Here is an 18,852-nt window from a genome sequence, read left to right as displayed (position 1 = left end):
CACATGTCATCCTGTAATATGCCCATTATGCCTGACATATTTGAGTAAATACATTTACTTTAGAGAGCCCTGAAAAACTGTGGGCAGATTAGGTGAGGGCAATAATGAATTATCAAGATAAAATGAAATCACATAACAAAACAAATGACAGTGAACAAATTGAGGCTGTCCATTTAGTAAAGAAAGGTGATTGAAATTAAAATGTGGTTAGGAATAGGTACAGTCATTCAGAAGTTGTTCAACTTTGGGGAAGATCCTGGGACTCCTCTGCTAAGGTGTGTGTTGGGGTCTAAAGAAATCCTCTCGTCATGAAACCTCCATGCCTGAGAAAGTAACTTATCAATGTCAGTCTTAATTTTTTTCGTCAGTCCATTGATAGAATTTGAGAAGAATCATTTAGTAATCATCTTATCACAGACAGTGGTTGGTTGATTCATTTTACACATGATCAGATAAAGGAATGATATTTGCTTTATCTTCCCCTTCAGCACTCAAGTAAGGCGATTGAATACCTAAAAGTCTCTACAGATGAGAGAACGCTAGGTTACTGGCTGTAACAACACTGGTAGCACTGAATCAATTTCCAATCTGTTTCTGATGTATTTGGAATCTGTACTCTGAAGGTGTTATGTTTGATGTGAGAAATAGTAAGGGGTCACATGTTCAATGAGTCATTTATATGTGAACAGTGGTACCTGTAGTCATGTACTTATTTGCACACCCAGAATGCAACCTGTTTTCAAAAGCCCTAAGGGCGCACACATGGTTGACAATTAAGCCTTACAAGAACCCAACCATTGTGAGTTTGTACACAGGTTTTAATGCGAGTGCTCGCTGAACTGAGACTTTGTTATGGGGCTACAGCTTATCAACCACATTTGCAGCCTACTCGGCCACTGTACCTCAGCAGGTTGAATATTAATAAATGTTAAAAATAAACTATTTACCTCTTGCAACATCAAAGCCTACCAGACCTACATACGTTCTAGATGATGTGGCAGGGTGCCTCATGCTCTCTCAGTCATTTGGCATAGTACGAAAGGGTAGCCCTATGGACTCATGCACAGATTTACAGAAAGGACAGAACTAATTACAGGAAGAAGCCATTCAGACTAGTACCTTCACCTGCTACTATACTACAAAAGCAACTACTGTCCCTGCCAACTCCTTTGCTCTGTGTTCCCCCATGAGAGGGCACTTTTCAAAATCTCTGCACCACTCAGTCTACAGGCACAGGATTTTTTGGCTATGCAGACAGGTGGGGAGCTGTCATGTTCCATATGCTAATAATAACATATGCTAATTATGTGCCAAGCAGCAGTGCAAAATATGCCATGCAAAAGGGATGGGTGTGCAGACAGTTGGTGGATTCCAGTGGTCTCTCTGTAGTTTTTTTCCTCCCTCTCAGATCCATCCCAGAACAGGTTTAATATTATCTCAGTGCCTGTTGCTCTTCATGCCCCCCCCCCAAGTGTCTTATATTCTCACCCAGCCAGCATTCCCTGTATTTCCCCCTTTCTTCCTGTCTCCAAAATCTCCTTTATCTCCCTCTCTGTCATGCATGTGACCAGTGTACAAGGGATCTCTGCCTATCCATGACTCCCCTGCCCATGTGAGTGTTCCCATCCTTGGGATCCACATGCAATTTGCAGAGCCTTTAGAAATTGTGTCTGCAGATACTGTGTGCTGCCTAGGCCATTAACTATTGTTTGGTTATTGAGTGTCTTCTGAAAAGTATTTCTGAAGTGATGGTATGAAGGAGTCTGTAATAATGGAATGTAATTTTATGTGTACATTTGAAGATGGTGGAGAATCTTTTATTGTGAATAAGAAACTAGCATGAATTTGTATCTCCTAATTTATGTCAACTTACCTTCTTCACAGTCTGGCAAAGACAAATAATTTATTCCTACTTCAAACGGATAATACACATAACAGCTCATAATTGCCAAGTCTCCTGCAGCAACGCTATGGTATACCGTTTAGCTCTCCTTTCTGTGGAGAATATTAATATCTTGGATCAACATTTCCGTGTTAGTCACAATGATTTGCTGTTCATTTTATTTTTTGTCATTACATTTATCCACCTGGAAGTACTAAATTATGTAATTGGAATGATAGAAAACCTGATGTTTCCTACAGTTATATGCAGGTAATACCCTGATTAGTATTCTGGATACTTAAAATGTACTGTTCTTCAGGATTTAAAATACCATTTAAACACATTGGCCCAGAGCCATAGTTCAGAAGTCACTGGAGCTATATTGATTTACATCAGCTTAAGATCTGTCCCGATTTATCCTACTTTATATCATGCATATAGAGAATACAGTACTTATCCCAATTAGTTGGGGTAGTATAAGACATTATTCTCCATATAAATATGATTTCCTTATATTTTAGACTTTTCACTTTAGAGATTATTGCTTTTGGTTAGTACATATTTTGGTTAAAACCACTTGTGGACGGACACATCTTCGTCTCTCTATATGGAGCTTTGGTCATGCGTTTCCCATTAACGCTACTTCACATGTCTGTAGTGGAGCAGAGGGAATATTACAAAACATTTTCTATTGATGTTTGTTCGGGTTTTTTTCCAATTCACTTCACTTGTGCACACACTGATTTTCTGTTCTGTTTGTACAAATGGTGGAATGGGTTTTAGGAGCATGTATGTTCCTGAAAAACAAATTTTAATCTTGAATGCTGAAATATGCTTGAAGTGCAAAAAATGAATTTCAAATTTTTATTTTTTTATTTTTTATTTTAATATGTAATTCAAAATTCACATTCTTACCAGTTAGTTACATAACTCATTCAAGCCTGTCCAAAGCCTATTGAAATCAGTAGCTGTCTTTTCATTGACTTTAATCAGCATAGCACAATTTCAACAGTAATTTCCACGAGCATGAAATATTCGCTGAAGAAATTCATGCGTCACTTTGAATATTGAATATATCTGAGAATTTCACAATCTGAGGACCATTCATAAACAGAAAAAAATCAAATTTATTTTTCATTAATTATTTGTCTCTCTCCAGCCTCTAGCAGGCAGAGTGGTACAGTATGCTGTTCCCAACCACTCATGTTAATGATGTTTTTGAAACACCACCTAGCATATATATTACAGACATTTGTTATGGGGAAAACACTTTCTGAAAGAAATCAGTATTCATTGTTCTGGCTTTAGATCATGACAATTTGTCACCAACTGCTGCTTTCTGTTTACACACAGTTAGCTTTCAGATACAGTGATTAGAATATCATCTGGTCTGGAGGAGCTGAACTTGTATGAAATAAGAAAGATTATAGCTCAACTGAAAGTCACCCAGAAAAGTCTGTTAACAGGTTTTCACTACATTAATTGGGAAATAAAGCCATTTAGTTGCACGTGTGTGTGTGTGTGTGTGTGTGTGTGTGTGTATATATATAACTAGTTATTACATTACGGTTAAGTAAAATCACCCTCTGGGCATAACTAATAAATTATTTAAAGCCTCATTTAATATTTATATAGCTTTTATTTTAGCACTGTTTTGTGCTATTAAAAACAAATCGGTGATGTTACTAAAATAAATATAGTACATTCTCTTTTGCATTTGCAATATACAGAGCTTCTTGTGCACATCTTTTATAAATGACTTCATAGTGCCTGAGACAAAATGTATGGACTCAGAGCTCTGTCACTGCTTTTGTCTGTTCACTAGCAGAAAAGTGAAGGAGGCTCTCCTAACGTGAATGAGACCACGCGCCAGTTACACAAGGTTCCTGCAAGAGCATGTTATCAGTGGCTCCCAACCTTTTCAGTCAAATTTCCTGGTTTATCCTAGACTAAGACTTCAGCAATACCAGTCAGTGAACTCTGGCTTCCACCCTCAGTGGTACTAGGGTTGAGACTGAGGTTTGAACTGGTCACAACTGAATGTGAATAAAACCAGAAAACATTTGCTAGGATTCAGTTCATGGCCTCTATGTCTGTGGCGCTCTGTTTATCTATGTAGGTATGGCCCCATCACTATTGTATCTGAGTGCTAAACGTGAATGGCTTTATTCTGACAACTCTCTTGGGAAGTAGGGGAGTATTGATAGTCTCATTTTTAAGATGGAGAACTGAGGCACAAAGGGCAAGATTTTTTTAAGGTGTTTAGGGGCCTAACTCCCATTGAAACCAATGGCACAGAACTCAATGAGAGTTAGGGGCCTAAATAGCTTTAGAAATCTGAGCCAGAGAAATTAAGTCCCAGATTGTAAAGGTATTGAGGCATTGCTCCACTTGGCGTTGCCATGCCTAAGTCTCATTTTCAAAAGTGACTTAGGTTCCTAAGTCTCAGGCTCTTTATAGAACAGATTTTAAAGGTATTTAGGCACCTAAATATACAGTTAGGTGCCTAGTGGATTTTCAAAAGCACCTAGTGCCCATGTCGCATTGATTTCAATGGAAGTTAGAGGCCCAGGTGCTTTTGAAAGTCCCACTAGGCGCCTATGTGCATCTTTAAGTGACTAAATCCCTTAAAATTCCTGGCCTAAGTGACTAGCCCAAGGTCACATGCAAAGCCTGTGGCTGAGCCCCAATCTCCTGAGTCCCAGTTTAGTACCTACATACGCTGACTATCCTTTCTCAGGCTGCGGTACTACACGTTTGAACTATGGCAGCATCAGGAATAGCCACACTTCTGCATTGCTACAGCAATAATTTATCATTTCTTTTGCTTAACTTGGATTCATCCTGTACATTTGATTTGAGGATTTCACCTTCTCTTCATCTATTATTCATCAGTTGGGAGTGCCTAAGCACACTTGCAAATCATTAATGCTGATTGGCAGGTGAGAATGTACAGCCAAAGTTATGTATAGTCAAAAAGGAGGAGTCTGATCCCTTCCAAAACAAACCCATTTCTACCCTGACCCTGTTCACATCCTGTAGGTGCAATTCAATTTTGTTAAAAATTCACAATGAGTCTTACACACAGAACTAGAATTTTCACCTTACATCAATTAAAGGCCCTACTATTCCTGTTAAGGCATATCAAACTTGTTATCCTAATGTCTAATTTTCTTGGATAAAATGTAAATCTTTTCCCAGTAAATAATTATAACAAATTGGAGGAACAACTAATGTTTTGGGAAAGATAAGGAACAAGTGCAAGTGTCCATAAATAATTTTGTTTTTACAACTTTTGTTCTTAAAAATAATTGACATTGCCCAAAAATGCCCTAGGTAAATCACAAATGAGAATACATGTGATGAAATCCTAACAAAACTTCTGTTGATTTGAATAGGGACAAGGATTTCACCCATGATCCCTGTCCCAAAAAGCTTACAATCTGTCTTGTCATAATGCAAGAAGAGGGATAACAAAATGGGAGAGGGAAGATGGACAGGAATAACAGTATATGGTAAAAGTCAGCATACAATATGGTAGAGCAGAAGATTATTATTATTATTTGCTATCAATATTACAAATAAATGTGTCTGACTTATTGTTGTAGGCAGAAGTGTGTCTTTGGAGAGGTGGGTGAACAAAGAGAGGGTAGTGGTCTGGTATTTCCACTCAGACTGGAAGTTCCATGGATAGGGGTGTCATGGGAAAGAGCATGCAGATATTTGTGGGAGAATTGTACAGTAAGGGTATTGAAGTTGGATGGAATGCAGAAAGGCAGGAGAAGGGGTGAGACAATAAGAGGCATGGTTGGATAAGTGGGGAAGGACAAATAAGGACCACAACATAGTTTTATAGAAAAATTTTAATTATAATTGGATCTGAACTGCAACCCTGATTTGAGCAACCCTGAGTCTGGGCAAAGCTCATATTTAGATTAATCAGTTTGAAGATACAGGGCCTGATTCTTCTCATGTCCCCTGGTATAAATTAGGAAAAACTCCATTGCAATTAATAGGATTACATCAGTGTAAAACTACTGTAAGTGAGAAGAGAATCATGTTCATACAAATCGTTACCTCTAATTCTCCTCTGATTTTTACCTACAGTAGGCTTAGCTTCTTCAGGTGTGCATATTGGTCATGCTTCTAATCCAGACAGTAAACAACTGATGCATTCATCTTTGACTAATTATATCAAATGGTAGTATAAGCCCAAAAGGAATAATCTGCTTGAAAACTGACATCAGTTTGGCAGAATTATGTACATTTTTTCGTAGTTACGTTAGCACTGCAGATGAAGAGAAGGATGTGCAAATAAAGAGATCTGTTCTGCCATCTGTAGTTTAAATTCTTCTTGCCAATACCACATGTAGTTTAAAGATGTTTATTAACTGGTAAAGCAGTTTTGCAGAGATCTATTTACACTGGAGATATTATTATGAAAGAAGAAAGAGTGATAATTAATAATCTGGCATGTTTCAAAATACCAAAAAAATTAGTTGTGCTCATATCTGGCTCAAAAGCCACATCATATCATCTGCTGCATATGCCAGTGTAACTTTTAGAGACAGGATGAATTTCTCATGCAAAGAAAGAGCACTTGCAGAATATTTTGGGGGGCTTCATTTTAGTGGTTTGAATATGTCTCCTTCATTTTCAGTGCAGTCATTCACCCCTGTGAAGACAGCCCACACAAGAGTTATGTATCACTTTAAACACTATTTTGAGGGCTAAGTGGTGAGCAGAATGGGTCAAGAATTTTCCATAAACTGTTTTTCAGTGGTAATTTAGGTTTTTGACTAAATGAATTTGATTGTGAAAAGTGTCTGCTTTCTGTGAAAAATTTTGGGTTTCTTGTCAAAACATTTCAGCCAAAAACCAAAGGATTTCCACCAAACACTTTTGGGGTTTTGGCCAAAAATTCAAAAATGTCTGTGTGATTTTTTCCCCACTAGTTCTAGTGATGTGTGCCCTCTACTCAAGGGTAAATGTAACCTTTTTTACATAAAGCGAACCATTAATATGAAAGAAATTAAGACCCTGTGGGCCAAGGATAGTTGTGGTTACACTATCCAGGAAGCCAGGTTTAATGAGAGCTCCCTATATACTGTTTGAACACAGATACTCTATGTCCCTAAAAACATTTTGTTATTTTTTAAGTTTAGATAGCCAATGTGACAATCTACATGACTTGCCATTAAAATTAGCTCTGGTAGCCAGTATTGTATGTATGTATACACTTTTCCTAGTTCTACTACAGTTATAACTGTTAAAGGAATTCTGTGCTTTGAAATAGAAGTAATTTTGTTTGTTTACATTAAGGTAACCAGCAAAAATGTTTGTGTTAACCTTGTGATGCCGTCTGATTCAGAGCTGTTGTGATTAGCAAAGTTTCCAGAAATCCTGACATGTTTGGAGAAGTGGGATTGACTTTTGACCATCCTCTGTCAATCTTAGCACAGGTCAATACAAGACAATGCTTTGATTAGGGCATGCTGGAATCTAAAACTAGAGAGATATAACTCCTTGTCTGCACACATGTCCAGAAACATATATTTTGTTTATCCAGCAAGCACACAGACATACACTTACCCTCAAGCACATAAATAGTCCCATTATTTTGAATATGGCTATGTACTTAATTGCTTTGCTGATCAGGGGCTCATTCATTTTATTTCAAATGTAAGGCACTCTAAGGATTATTTAATCATTATTATATATGCATGCATGTAAATGCATCCCCAAACTTGGCAATATTTAGAACTTACACTGCTTTATATTTTAAAAACCCTACAAATATTTTTAATTAATTGGAATTAGACTCCTATTTAAGGAATAATTGAGATCTGTTCAGATTATTGGCTAACTCCTCAATAAACCAAACATCTGGTAAGAATTTATGAGTGGAAAGTGAGTCTTTGATCCACCATTTTCACAGATCAGATGTTTTGGAAAGCTCTACCAAGTATCCAGAAGAAGAGAATACATTGCCAATGCCTTTTTTTTTCTGAATAAGAATATTTTTGTAAATTATTGGAGCAGTGCATCTAAGAAGCTGTACTGAAAGGCTATGTCATCACTTCCATTATAAAATCCTATTTTCAGAGATTCACGCTTTCTCTAAGGTTGAACTCTGGTTTGTGGAAGCTCAACCTAAGAGTGCTTCTTTGTACCTAATCTCAAAGTTGTGTAGGCCCTGATTTTGCCTCATTACTCACATTAAATAGTACTTTACTTTGCAGGCAGCCTCATTGAAATCAGTACTTGCAGAGTAAGGTACTATTCAGTATGGATAAGAGTGACAAAGCCAAGCCTTGTGAAGGGGCTCCTCCATGTACATGCTTTAGTTATTTAGTTTTTCATTTAGGAGTCCTTATTTGGGCTAAACTCCCCTATTTACATCAATGTGGAATTTTAACCTGAGAAAGGACAGAAGCATCAGGCACTCTGGGTTTCTTGTTGTACTGTTCATCTTGTCTTCTTTTTTCAAATAATGATTTCCCAAATTGCATATTATCTGAAACCGGAAACAAGAGGTGTCTTATGTAAGAACCTTCTTTTATGTAATGTGATTATTTTAAAACAACCCAGGAATTTGGCCAGTGATGAGTTCTGTGAATGTGTTGTTGGTATTTTAAAGAGAAAAAATCTAATCATTTTAATGTATCCTACACCAGGCCTCATTTCTATACCAGGATGAGGTGTCCTAACAAGATGAAATATTTGTCCATGGTTGCCAACCTACCTGACTAATCCTTACTTAGGGAGATGCATGGATTCTACCGTCTGATTTTTAAGTAAGCAGTGTACGGGGCATACCATAGGAACACAGGACTTGTCAGACTGGCTCCAACCCGACATCCGTCTACTTCAGTAACTTGTCTCTGACAGTGGCCAGCACCGGATGCTTCAGAGGAAGTTGAAGGACTCCATAGAAGGTGGATGTGGGATAATTTGCCCCCATGAAGGTCTCATTTTAATAGCTAGAGATTGGTGTAAATCCTGAAGCATGTTTTATATCCCTTACAAAATATTTCTATTAACATTAACATTAGAACTCTAGATATTCTTGTTTATCAATATAGTCATCCAGTCCCTCTTTAAATCTTGCTAAGTTTTCAGAGACCTATTTCAGACTATAAAATATTCAGTTGCTTTTTGTCTGGAGAGGTCTCAATGCTGTTACCACAGGACACTAAAGTCCAAGGTTTGTCAGACTACAGTACCATGATATCTACCTTACCAGACCAGACTGGATGATCATCTTATCTATGAAAATGTGGAAGTTAGACTGAAATTCCTACACATGCATAACTGTTCAGTCAATTCTTAGATCAGAGAGCATAATGGCCAATGCCTTATGTAGAAGTAACAGCTTGTGGGAGGAATACCTCGCTAAACCCAGAGGTATTCCTCAAGTGGTGCCATCCATAGGGAAATATGGAGATAGTATTGTTTGCTGCCTGTCACAAGGTGTCAGAAGTTCCCCTTCTGGAGTGAGGAGGTTTGTGATCTCCTGTAAATGTCTCAAAGTCATGGGCCTATTTCTGCTTTCAGTTTGGAAGAATGCATCTGCACAGGAGTTATAGGGACTTTTGTTTTGTAGGCAGAATCAACTCTAGGCAAAGGAAAAATTCTTTCGGTATTTCAGAGACTGATTCTTGACTATTTGGTCAGTAGTATGGCAGATGGTAAGTCTGTGATCACTATAACAAAGTCATGCCTGTGGAATAGTGCCTCTCTTCCCTGAGGCAAAAAATACAAATAAAACAAACCACCACCGCCTCCCTGGCAAGTATGCCAAATTCCTTAGAGGGGAAGACTCCCTAACCATAGCAATTAAGCTCAAATATGACTCCTTTTGGCACATGAATGTTCTGCTGAGTCATTTTATATCTTTGAGTTTGATTATGTAACCTTACACATACTGACCAGCACTTAGTAATGCAAGTAGTCCAACTGAAACCCCAGTACAGGGCTAAGAGAACCTAAAGGAGTCATATTTGGGCTTAAGCAGTTTGGCTTGGGAGCCATCCCTGATGAGTGTTCCACATACTTTGCTTTGGCAGTTGCCTCATAGAAGTTAAAATCCAGCACACAGGAATACTTAATACTCATTCACTTAATAATGCAAATCGTTCTTCGGGAAAAAACCCACACATCTATGAACAATAGTTTATTTGTATTAATAAAATAAGCTTTCAGGTATAAAGCAGTAATGCACATTGAAAAGTCAGCACACTACATAGGAAGTTGTGATGTTCATTGTGTTTAGATCTAGGGACAGATTATAGTTTGTTGGGTTCACATCTTTTTGGAAAATCTCGCCACCAGTGTCACAGTGGGAGCTTCTGAATACTGAGCCCTTTTGAAAACCAAGATCCTGTGGTGGGTGCTCTGCACTAAAAACCTGGCACTGAGCTCCTTTGAAAATCTGTTTTACAACATAGCATCTTTTCCTTTTACAAAGATGGTTAGCCAGATACAGCATTCTACAGAAGATTTTATTTTGGTTAAAAGTATTTGTTTATTAAGTGAGACTTACTTTGTGCTCCCAGGTCACTCTCTCATCTAATCAATTATTTTAGAAACAGTTGGGGACTTCCACTTTTCAAGAATCTTTTTTGGCGATCAGCACAGTCCTTACTAGTCATTTATCTTGATTATGAGCTCTATCTTTCATGGATGTTAGATTTCCTAGGATTTGTAAAGATGAGTCATGAGGAAGAGGGATTCTCTGGCACAAGATGTGTTCTTTCTTGAAGCTATTCCAAAAAGAGTTGATAGTCTTTCACTTCCAATTTTCCTGTGTTGAAGGCCACTGCTACTTTCTTGCATGATCAGCATCCGTTGTTTGATTTGAGTCAAGTACCAGACATCGGTGTGCTGTAATTAGGAAGGACTGACTGTTGTTTCTAATATAGAATATTTTTAAAACAACGTGATGGAAAAGAATGGCTGTAAATGGAAAAGACGTTACAAGATGTGTGCTTGATCTTACAAGCTCTTCTTTTGCAGAATTCCCAATGAAATTGGAATGCAGGATCAGGCCCGATAATAACACTGCAGACCATAAAAGGCATGCTGTTAAGATATTTAGGGTCCAAAATATGGTCTTCTTTTTATCCCTCCTAGTTTATCCCATGTCTTTGCTGAAGCCTGGAATTCTTTCCATTGTTATCTGATCTATACCTCTCCAAACTAAGATGCCCACATTAGTCACCATCCTTCCAGCTAAGTAGAAATTAATGGAAATCGCTTCTTCACTCCTGTTTTTCTTTAGTTGGTAGGAGACCTGTCAGTAAATGATGTCTGCTTATTATCCATGGGATTTCTAACCCCTGCTAGTCCATGTAGCATGTTACCAGGATTGACTCATTGAATGTAACTTACCTGAACACTGTTACAATCTGATAGGAACAGTCCACAGAATTCTAAGTAGCTATGTTATTGTGGCTTTAAAAAAAAAACAGAGCAATTAAAACTAAAAAAGAGGGAGGATGAATCAATTGTTAAGGCTCTTGCCTGCCTTGTCACAGGCTTCCTGTATGATTTTGGGCAAGTCACAAGGCCTGGTCTGCACTAGGAAAAGAGGTCAGTATAACTACGTTGCAGATGGGTGTGAAAGATCCACACCCCTGAACAATGCAGTTAAAACGACCTAACCCCAGTGTTGACAGTGCTAGGTTGACAGGATAATTCTCGCTTCAACCTAGCTACCTCCTTTCAGAGGGGTGGAGTACCTACACCAATGGGAAAACCCCTTCAGTCTGCATATATAGCATCTTCACCGAAGGACTACAGAGGTGTAGCTACTCCGCTGTAGCATTTTAAGTGTAGACAAGTCCTAAGTCTCTCTCTGTGCCTCAAATCCCCATCTGTAAAGTGCGGATAATGATACTTCCTTTCTTCACAGTGGTGTTCTGAGGATAAATGCATTCAAGACTGTGATGCACTCATATACTACAGTAATTAGCGGGCATATAAGTACCTGAGACAGATAGATAAAACTACTACTTCTCTGACAAGAAACTGAAAAAATAAATAGCCACCTAACAATTTTTGGGGGAGTGGAGGGGAGGCGAAGATAAGTTCTTATACCAATATCAAGTTAAGATAAAAATAGTAAGTGAAAACAGCCATTATTGCAGAAGCAGACAGGCAAAATGTGTAAGGGAGAAATGTTTTCAAATATTAGAAATGCTGCAGAGGAAAAATAACAGAACATGACTTGACAGAGCACTGCTAACTATGATGGTGTTAAATAGCAAATAGGAATATCATAAAAAGATCAGTATATAGGAGCATAGAAAACAGAGATGGAGAAGATCTATTAAGTCATATTCTGTGTGTCCTACCAGAGCACAATTGCTTGCTACCATATACTCTCAAGTCCCTTTTCCAGTATGGTTTTAAATTGCTCAAGCAATGGGACTTCCACCACTTCTTTGGGGAGTATCTGCAACAGCCTGATAGATCTTGCTGTCAGGATATGTTTCCAGATATTTAACCTAAATTTTGCTTAGTTTCAAGCCATTAGTCCTAAAGCTTCCTCCTCGGTATTTACGCTCCTAAAATATAGGTCAGTTGCCATAATACCCTCTCAGGATTGTTTGGCCAAGCTAGGTATGTCAGAGGGGAAGACTATGTGAGTGAATAGAGAGGGAGGGGATAGGATTATGCAGCTGCATCCCATTCAACACGTAGGGGAGCCACAGTTGCATTCCTACCTCCACTCCATGGCTGCTATGGTGGAGCCGAACACCACTCATTTGAGAAGACACAGGGGGAGGGATTTAGTGTGAGGCTTTGAGTCATGTCCCCCTGTCAGGAATTTACCAACTAAAACACTTGCTTCCCTGATCAGCAGTAACTGCTCCTCTGCAATTTGAATAAACAGTGCATAGGGCATGTGTGACTAGATAACATCAGCTGAGCCAAAGTGTAAGAAGGCAGGGATGTGAGCTGTCTTGTCATTGCTATGAGAGGCCTGTGGGGGAACCCTCAGAGGCTGATATCTCCAGGTAACCCTGTAGATCTTGGTCATCTGCAAGAATTGGTGGTATGACTTCTGGCAGTGGCACATTAGCACCCCTTTCCTTCCTCGCGGAAGAACAAGCTCCCGTTGTACATGTTGCACATGGGAAGGAGAGCACGGCACTCTTAATTCTTTTACTTTTTCCTGTAAGCCTACCCCCAGCCCTTAATCATGTTAATGGTCTTCTCTGAATTCTCTCCAAACTGTTAAAATATAATGTAGCTCAAAGAAATTCGTATCAACCATTAAGAGCAGTAATTAGTTTCTAGTACATGCCTTTTTAGCCATTGTCATAACAAGAGTTTAAGTCATGCAACTTAGAATGTCTTGTCTTTTATCTTTTTGTTGTGATTTAACTGTATTTGAATGTGATGTTTTGTTGTGTTTAATGAAAAAGATGTTTCACGTGAAATATTAGAAGTTGCAATTGCAATTGACACTTGCTAAATGTGAAATGTTTTTCTTTCCTTAAAACCTTCCTTTCAAGATACCCTCTTTCCCCATAGCCCCTTTCACTGTCTTTAAATACTAGTGATTCCTTTAGCTCCACTCCCATCACACAATCTTCCTGTATCTTAGAGTCTTGCTGCCAGATGAGAACATTGGACAGTGGGATAGGAACCTTCCCTCTCCCAGACTCAGGAAACCGGTCAACTGGACGATATGTTTCTAAGCAAGAATCAAGTTTAGAAACTGAAGTCTTCATGTCTCCTGAGCAAGCCCTTCCTTCACCTCCTTCAATAAAAGCCAAAACTCTTGAGCGAGAAGTGCCTTCAACAGCTAAGAGCCCAGAATCTGTGGAAAGCATGATTAGTCATTCAACATCTGATCCTGCCATGACTGCCAAAGTTGTACAACCTTTTCAAAGTCGCCTTCCAAAACCAGTCTCCTCAGGTAAAGTGCCAATTACACTGGAAATTAGATTCTTTCTGCCCTAATGTCTGTTTCCATTAACAGAAGCCCTGTAATAATGACGTTAGATAACGAGAACGCTAAGCATGTAGCAGAAAAGATTCCTTATGTGAATATATAAGGTTATCAAGTTGGTGACGTGAGTCGAATGGAAAGTTGGTTGCTCATAATGCATATCTGTATCTCAAAGAAAATTGTGCAAAATATTAAATCCATTCCTCAAGAAACAGTATTTGAGAGAAAAGTAGGGCCAGCCCTGAGAAATGCTGAACACTGTTGATTCCCATTGATTTGAATAAGAGTTGCATGTGCTCAGCAACTTTCAGGATCAGGCTCTCAATTTGCTGTCAGTGGCCTTATTGTGATATTAAATGTTAAAATGACATATTCATAAACACTTGCTTTGAGAACTGAACTTGGAATACAAAGTAATTTGGACTCGGTGCATAAATTCTATACCAATGAATATTTTGCCTCAACTGTAAACATAAGTCTTTTGATATGTTACTGCACTGTACAAATGTATTTATAGACAGTAGTAAAAAACACTTATTTTGATGGATCAGCAGAATCTGCATTAACTATCACATATAAAACAAGAGCTCACAAAGGAATGAAAGACGTATGCTAAGGCCCCAATCCAGCAAACACACACATGAGTATCTTTATATATACAAACTGAATTGAATATAGTCCCACTGAGTTCAATGGGACTGCCAGTGTGTAAAGGTATGTGTGTATATGCGTGTTTGCAGGCTTGTGGCCTAAAAGTACAAGTGCCAGTAAAAAAAAATGGATGTTAATTGCACCACAGCATTTATCTTTATCATGGAGTAATTTCTGTACTTAAAATGGGAAATATTGCAAATAACACAATAAATTAAACTGCTTTGGGCGATGTACAAATTTTAATTGTTCCTACTTCAATATTATGTATTCTTTGTATTATGGGAATGCCCCAAAGCCCCTATTAGGATTGGTGGTCTTTGCTGTTAAAAACTGTGCACTTAGATCCACAAAGGGCAGACAGACATCTAATGTTTAGGCTCCTTGATGCACAGTGGAATCCACAGCCCTGAGTTGGAGACCCAGGCTCACTGTACAATGCATGAGTAGAGTTAGGTGCCTAAGAATGGGAGTCACTGAGCAGGGAACTGCCTAAGCTAGTGCCAAGGACAGGGGTGTGGCCTGAGCTCCACCTCTCCAACGGAGTCCGCCACCTCCCTCCACTTGGGATTCACAGCCATGAAACTTCTTCTGGCACCTAAATCAGCTCAGCCCTTTCTCTCAAAAAAAATGGGGGCAGCTATTCCACCCCTTGTATAACTTATAGCCCAATGGGAGGTGCAGCTTCAAATCTGTCCTGCCCGATTTGGAGAAAGGACGTGAATCCAGGTCTCCCACTTCTTATGTGACTATCCTAAACACTGGGCTACATAGTATTCTGGTTGCAGCTTTAAATCTCTCCTGTTGAAGCTGTTCCACTTTGTATGAAATTTTTAAATATTCATTGGGCCACAGAGAGTGAGTGTGAGAGAGTGACTCTGTAGTCCAGTGGTTAGTGCACTCACCTGGGATGTGGGAGAGTCTGGGCCAAGCCCCTATTCCAATGACCACATCCCAGGTAAGTGCTTTAGCCACTAGGGCTACACTACCACTTTCTTCTGTGTTAGTAGGTATCCTCTGAGAATGCCCACTTGATCGGGCTCTGAAGGTGAGCTAGGCGGGGGAACATCTAGTTTGAGGATCCCACTGCAGTTTAAGTAGGAGCTAGCTGAGGGTGTCAGGACTTAGGCAGCTTTGTGCATGCTCACCAGCAGAAGTGTAGGTGCCATGGGGTCTTTCCAGTGGAAATGTGGGCTTCTACATGGTTAGGTAGCCTTTGAGCAGCAGCATTGAGGGATCTACATTTTGGGTTTAGGTGCCCAAAGTGACAATTAAATGTTTAAATCCCTTTGTGGATCTAGCCTTAGATTAACACATATAAACACATACTAAGAGACAGTCCCTGCCCCAAAGAGTTTACTTTCTAAAAAGAGAGCTATTAAAAAACCAGCAAAAAATCTACAGGCTGAAACTTTTTTGCTAACACTTTGTCAAGGTAGAATATTTATTGCAACTAAAAAAATGACACTGATTTATTTAACTTGCATGACTCTGTACCACATTGCCCTCATACAGGAAATCCCATGTAATGGTCATGTAGGGCTAGACATCAGGTTTAAATTTAGGGTAAGGCCACCAAAGTATGTTTTGCCAAATTGCTGTTATTTAAATTGAACCTAAGACTGGTGTTTCATCAGAATGTATATGAGAAGGTTTTTAATTAAACATATTGGAATGTGGTTGATTTAGCCATATTCCCAGTACAGTATATTGGAGTACAAACACATATTGTGGCCTTTATTGCAAACTCCCCTGCAGGTTTTGAATCAAAGCTAAATAAAATATATATTAATACATATTATTTTCAAAAGAAATGTATTGTTAATTAATGGCACAGCTAAGAGATTCAGAAGAGAAATCTTAGTTATAGATTATATGCTACATGCTTGAATAGCCACATGTGTGACCTCAATTCAGCAGTGTGCTATAGAGTAGACTCCATGATTAAACACTGTCATTATAACAAATTGAATAGAAACTGCAAGCATTGAATTGCTTCATAAGAAGCTGGTAGCAGTAAGATTGCACTGATTTTAATCGTAATATTCACTGCACCAATCTTGTAAGGTTTGTATCTTAATTAAATTGTCGTGAAGAGATGCAAAAAAAGTAGAATACATCAGATTGTGAGGTCAACTCATTCTTTCCTGGAATATTTTCATCTGACCCTTCTTCTTTACCCTACTTCACCAAAAACACAACTTTCATTTTATTCTACAAAGCACCGTTTATTTTCTTAGATTTTGGTTTTACATAACATATATGTAGTAAATAAATAGAACTATTTGATCTAAAACATTTCTGGAGTAAGATATAATTTCCTGTTTATGTCTTTGTCAACAAACTGAGTTTGCTATGTTTCTCTCCACCAGAATATAAAATAACAGTACAGCTTTTCTAACTGCTTCCTAAAAATCATTTTTAACCTTTTGTTTCTCATTTGCAAAGAGTTTACATTTTAAGAGTCAAAGACTGATTTTAAATTGTGCCTTGGGAAGTACTTTGGGCAAGATTCTCTCCCCCTTATGTTGAACAGCACCTTATATACAAGTCGTTCCATTGAAGAATGGGATTCTTTGACGTGAAAAGAAGTATAAGAATCGACCCATAACTGAACACTGGATTACTCCTAAACACAATCAAACGCTGTTGTTAGTGTAATGATGATGAGATCCATAAATTGCATAATCTCTTTCTGAATTCAGGAATAATTAACCCTCCAAAGCAAAGTGGGCATGAACAAGTTCTGGTGACTTCTGTTTCATTAGAGCATACTGAAAAAAATGTGGAAAACAAGAAGATTCTTCCAGACTGGGGCAGCAAGAAAGCCACTAAAAAAACAAAGGTATAAATTGAAAGAAAAATGCCGGTGGTGTAACTAGGATATATATTTAGTCTAAAGACCCATACTTAACTGTAAAGAGTCAAAATTGCTAAATGTCCTAACTTTAATGAAAAGAATAATTAACAATCTAATGCATAATTATTTGTGATTACTGGATAACATTCATTGACAAAAGGTACGTTATTATTTATTAATAATACAGTGCCCACAGGTATGCTTGGTACTTTGTCTCATGCTTTACAGACATTAATTACTTAAATATTATTATCTCCAGGCATTTTATAGATGAGGAAATTGAGTTGCTGTTACCTGATGGTCTTTCTTTACAAGAGATTTGGGATTTTTGTTGTTTTTTCCTTTTGGAGATACAGTTCTTTCCTGATCTAGGTTTTGCTGTTGGTGTGGTATGTGTGAGTGGATGTAATATAATTTTAATGTAAAAGGTAAAATAATCTTCTTTTGGTTTGTGTCATTTTGTTAATCCCTACAATGATCTGTCTCTCTTTCAATCCTTCCGTGAAAACAATGAAAAGGACAAATAGGCAAATGCATACACCTGTGTAAAAGCTACTGTTGATGGTTGGAGGGCTATGAATGATTAGAAGTGCAAGATGAGTCAAGCCCTGCTGGAAGAAAAGGTGCAGCAGGTTAGCAAATGGGAACCCTTGAGATATAGGATACATAGGGTGATCAAAAAAATAACCTCCTCAAGAAAGGGGGTGGTTTAATGGGGAAACTGATCTACAGCTAGCACATAAGCCTCACACTCTTGTGAGCTAAGATCTTTACGTTGCTAATGCTGTAATTTATGCTAATCTTTTTGTTCTATATTTTTTTTTAAACTGGTGCAGGGCTGTTCCCTTATAAAGTTGGCCCAGACTCTTGTTCTCCATGGTGCACACAGATAAGTTAAGTGGCTTGCCCAATGTTACATTGGCAAGTCTGTGGCAGATCCTGATTAGAGTACTGCTGCCTCTCGCTCCCATACTCCTGTTGTTGGAATATGCCTCTTACCCAATAAGCAGCTGTCATTTTAAATCTCTGATGAATTGAGGAATACAAGGGGAAAAACCAGCATCTCCAAAACTGCTGTAAGAATTTCTCATATTAAAAAAAGTTTAAAAGTGGGTCCAGGTGATAATTGTACTTGTGGACCTTGCTATCTGGTTGATAATCTGAACACCAAGTACAAATACCACCCTATTCTGAATATCAGATGTTACTTCCTCCCCTCTCCTTTCTGCTGCCACTGAACTCCTAAATCTTCATTGCGTCCATGGAGTGGGGTATCAGGACCAGGGCTGCTCTTTACTAGGGATTTTCACTTCCAGAGGAAGGGATGAATTTGTCTGTGCCCCTCCCCATGGAGTCCAGAGGAGAAGGAGCCAGTTGTGGAGTTTATTGCTTCCCTACCACTCTGCCGAAAGATAGGAAGGGGGGCATGATATTAAAATGGCTGAATTGCTCACAGATGGTAAAGCCATGAGTGTTTTATGCTAGTCATTCCTA

General features: G+C 38.5%; 1 protein-coding gene across 1 annotated transcript in view; it reads left to right on the top strand.

Moving 5' to 3' along the window:
• Positions 1-18,852, top strand: part of NCKAP5 (NCK associated protein 5) — a 466,257-nt gene that overhangs the window by 409,655 nt on the left and 37,750 nt on the right. The window contains exons 15-16 of the mRNA XM_077830371.1: positions 13,500-13,814; positions 17,204-17,343. Of these exons, the coding sequence (XP_077686497.1) occupies positions 13,500-13,814; positions 17,204-17,343 (455 nt within the window). The remainder of the gene's footprint in view (positions 1-13,499; positions 13,815-17,203; positions 17,344-18,852) is intronic.

This window comes from Eretmochelys imbricata, chromosome 11, assembly GCF_965152235.1.
Source record: "Eretmochelys imbricata isolate rEreImb1 chromosome 11, rEreImb1.hap1, whole genome shotgun sequence".
In the NCBI taxonomy this organism is placed as follows: domain Eukaryota; kingdom Metazoa; phylum Chordata; order Testudines; family Cheloniidae; genus Eretmochelys; species Eretmochelys imbricata.
This window is presented reverse-complemented; position numbering and strand designations above follow the sequence as displayed.